The 3,910-nt window shown below is 47.1% G+C and overlaps 1 protein-coding gene across 1 annotated transcript in view; it reads left to right on the forward strand.

Annotated features, from left to right (window-relative positions):
- The window catches only part of COL17A1 (collagen type XVII alpha 1 chain), a 55,756-nt gene that overhangs the window by 23,605 nt on the left and 28,241 nt on the right, over positions 1–3,910 (forward strand). Inside the window, exons 12-15 of the mRNA XM_023532724.1 lie at positions 966–1,037; positions 1,854–1,922; positions 3,004–3,168; positions 3,558–3,653. Coding sequence (XP_023388492.1) covers positions 966–1,037; positions 1,854–1,922; positions 3,004–3,168; positions 3,558–3,653 — 402 coding nt within the window. The remainder of the gene's footprint in view (positions 1–965; positions 1,038–1,853; positions 1,923–3,003; positions 3,169–3,557; positions 3,654–3,910) is intronic.

The raw sequence follows: 3,910 nt of genomic DNA on the forward strand, positions 1-3,910 counted from the left end.
ATGAAAAGCATCAAGTTAGAAGGCTCTTACTTCAGATCTTTTCATACATTTACAGTTCATTAGAGGCTCAAATTTATTCACTCTATGTCCACATACATTGCAATAGCCTGTATGTAAGTAACTTAGCAGCCACATCTTTTTTTAAAGGAATCTGCCTTCTCCCTGCAGTAGCATGACTAATAAATATAGTGATGTGGGCCTTCCTTATTTACTTAGCTGGCATATCTGCAAATGCAGATTTAGCATTCTGATTTTCAGCACCTCCCATTGACTAGCATTTCACCAAACCCAGAAGACACTTGGTTCATGCTTTATTTCTTCTGCCTTTGTTATTCTGTTTTGCAAAGTCCTGACTGAGGATATTGGATCCACAGACCTTGCACCCCAAACACTAGATGGGATGGAATAAGAAAAGCTGCTAATTGGGGGAGGAAGGAGCCTCTGCACATTGTTAAAAACAAACAACCGGCCTTTGAAATCATAATGGGGGTCAGGGGAGCTTTATGTGTTTGAGTCAGGAGTAGAGTTCAAGAGAAAACAAGGGCTCTGCCAAGTCAGTGCTTCTTGGCCCCCTGTGTCCTTATCCTACGCACACAGTTCCCACACTGTGTACCAAGACACCCCAGGGTGCCACAGGGAACAGGATCCCTAGGATATTTAAAAATGTTTAGAGATACAGAGATATCTGCCAGACTCTGTGTGAACTACTACTATTAAGTTGTGTGGCTCTAACTACTCAAGAAATGGAACTGTTAGTAACTTTTGGCCCAGAGTGGGGAGGTGGGGCGTTAAAAAAAATGGCTGTCATTTAGAATGGGAAAACTGAGAAAGTTTGGGAATCTCTGTCATATGCAAAGGCATATATCATGAAAATGGTTTGGGGGTTCCCGGGGCAGGGGGACCGCTTAAAGCTGAGGGCCCTCCTCTACGCACCTGTGCTCACCTGCCTTCAATTCCTTGCACAGTGTTTGGCATGCAGAACAATCTGGGCCCCAGCTCCTCTGCCCTGTCCCATGGCGCGGCCACCACCTCCACAGGTCAGTAGCTGAGGTTTGGAGCCTAGGGGCTGGGAAGTAATGTCTCTTTGCAGCAATAACTCACAATACCCCCTTTACAACAACGGGATCAGAAGGACTGAAATGTCACTAAAAATCAATCAACCTTTCCCACCAAAGCGCTATCCCTGCCCCCCGCCCCCCAGAGATCCGAACCTCCATCATCTGTTGGCTCAGACATAAGTGAAACCTCAGAGGAGCATTGCTGTGGGGTATCACCTGTATATCCCCATGTCTCACTGCTGTCCCTGACAGCCTACTGACACCGTAAATCAGTCAGCTGGCTGATGTTACCGTGTACCCTCTGTGCAAACCTGGGGGCGGGGGAACAGAAGAAGTATGAGCCTCAGCCCTGGCCTTCAACTTACTATACTGTTCAGTTGCTTACTTTTAAGTTGAAAGTCTAATGCACATGAAACAATCGGAAAATCCCATAAGACAACATGAATCAAGTTGTGCATAGCAGATATTAGGGCTGTTGGAGTTGGGAAGGGAAGGTGATGTGGGAGGGTCTAGGAGAACTTCATGGAGGAGGAGGCCTTTGGACGGTCCTAGAAGGATGAGAATTATACTAAGAAAGTTCCATCTAAACTCTCACTGCTGCCTCCACGGCTGGAGAGAGTTGATTTCATTATTCATTATTCTTCATTTTGTTATTCATTATTATTATTCATTATTATTGCCATCCACTCACCTGGGGAGGCTACCTGTCTGCTAGGGCTGGTCAAGCTGCTTCTAAGTTGCATGGATCCGCCCTCCCACACTGGTGCCATTTACTCAGTGGTTCCTCTCTTGCAGCATATGGTGTGAAGAAAAACGCACCCCACAACCCTGCTGTTGTGAGTACTGGCGTGTCCACCTCTTCTGGTGAGTGCTGTCCCAGGGTATGATGTGTCCAGGGGCACGCGACAGCACAGGGAGAATTGCCACACAGTGATACACGATGTATGGGATAGTTGCAATGGAAGAGAGACTATAACCCACTGGTGCCTAAGGTCTGCAAATGGGACTCACCTCAATGGCCTCTCAGTTATTTCCAGGAGTTAGTAGAGATGAGCATCCTCCTGACCTTACTTTGACCTCCCTGTCCAAGGGAGGCAAGAAACTCCACCCTCCAGACCTGCCTAGGATCAGACACCTACACCCAGGCCCCAGCCTTGCCTGGAAGCCCCTGACTTGCTCCTATTACGCATCATCTATCACAAAAGCCAGGGAGCCACTCAAAGCTGCCACACCCTCCTTACTTTCTGTAGAATCTTTATTTATCTAATTGGGCTCATGGCTCTTTCCTCCATTGTTCTGATCCTAGTGTATTTCCTTCCATTCAACAATTCATTAATTCAGAAAATACTTAGTGAACACCTGCTTTGTATGAGACTGTTCTAAGCACCTGGAGCACAGACGTAAACAAGGCAAGAGAGATTCCTGCCCTTGCCAGGCTGATAATTGCAATGGAAGAGGCAAAGTGCACAAGCAGACAAAGTACACAAGATAATTTGAAGGAAAGAAATAGATGAGGTGGTAGAGAATGTATGTTAGATGGTACCTCCGCCCCAGACACTAGCACTTGAGACCTGAAGGATAGAAATGAACCTACCGAGTTAATTAAAGAAGGGCCTGCCTGACAAGGGGGTACTTTTTGCCCATTCACAAAAGATCCTGTAATGTCCAGGCGAGAGGCAGCCACATACGCCAGCTGCACAGTGCTTCTGACATCGACTCAACTTCCTCATCACCAGGCCCAGCCAGGAGGGGAGGGTGTCTTTGATCCCCAGTATGCTTCTTAGTAGCTACAGTTACTAAGAAGCGGGAGACCCTCAGACACACCCGCTAACCTCTCTCTTCCTCCCTACTCTTCTCTTCTTGCTCCTTCTTTTCCGGTCATTTCTTCCTTCTTCTTTCTCTTGACACCTTTTCCTTCCTCCTCACCCACTTCTTTCCTCTCCAGCCTGTACCACGAGTGTCCAGAATGATGAAACAGTCTTGCACAAAGACTGTAAATTCCTGATCCTGGAGAAAGATAATGTGCCTGCCAAGAAGGAGATGGAGCTGCTGATCATGACCAAGGACAGCGGGAAGGTCTTTACTGCCTCCCCCGCCAGCATTGCTGCAAGTACGCAGGAGCCCATGTGACTCAGATTTCGGGAGAAGGGCAGACAGTGAGGAGACCGAATGTCCTAGCAAGACAGTTTGAGATGTTTTCATAACACTAGCATAGTCCTCCCACTCAAAGGAAAAATGCCTTCCTAAATAGGGTATCCCAAGGTCTTTTCCAGAATTTTCCAGACAAGCCAGGAAAATTCTGGAAAAGAGCTTCCAGAGGGGCCTTTGGCAACAGTAGCAAGACTCCCAACCACTAGCACAGATCGAGAGATTAACCCCTGAAAAACTGGGTCCTTTTCCTACCAGGCTAACCACTACCTCCCTAAACAGGAGAAGATGAGAGGCAGGGGTGGGGAGTGGGGAGAGAATATCCTAGATGATCATGGGTTTTGTGCACAGCTTCTTTTTCAGAGGACACCCTGAAAAAGGAAAAGCAAGCTGCCTACACCTCCGAAACCAGCCTACTACTGGAAGCTAATGGTAAGATCAAATTTGGTCGCTGTCTACCTTGCCTTCGGCCAATCCACATTTCATTTATTTATTTGTCTTTTGAGACCTCACTACTTGAAGTCTGGTCCCTGGACCAGCAGCAACGGCAGCACCTGGGAGCATGTCAGAAATGCATTCTCCCAGGCCTTAGGCCAGACCTGCTGAGTCAGGGGCTGCATTTTAACAAGTTTCCCAATTGATTCATGCATGCGTATTATTGAAGTAAAAGTCTTCCGTGTTTAAAGTCCACAGTGATATTTTTT

The sequence above is a fragment of the Pteropus vampyrus genome, unplaced genomic scaffold (genome assembly GCF_000151845.1).
Source record: "Pteropus vampyrus isolate Shadow unplaced genomic scaffold, Pvam_2.0 Scaffold89, whole genome shotgun sequence".
Classification (NCBI taxonomy): Eukaryota; Metazoa; Chordata; class Mammalia; order Chiroptera; family Pteropodidae; genus Pteropus; species Pteropus vampyrus.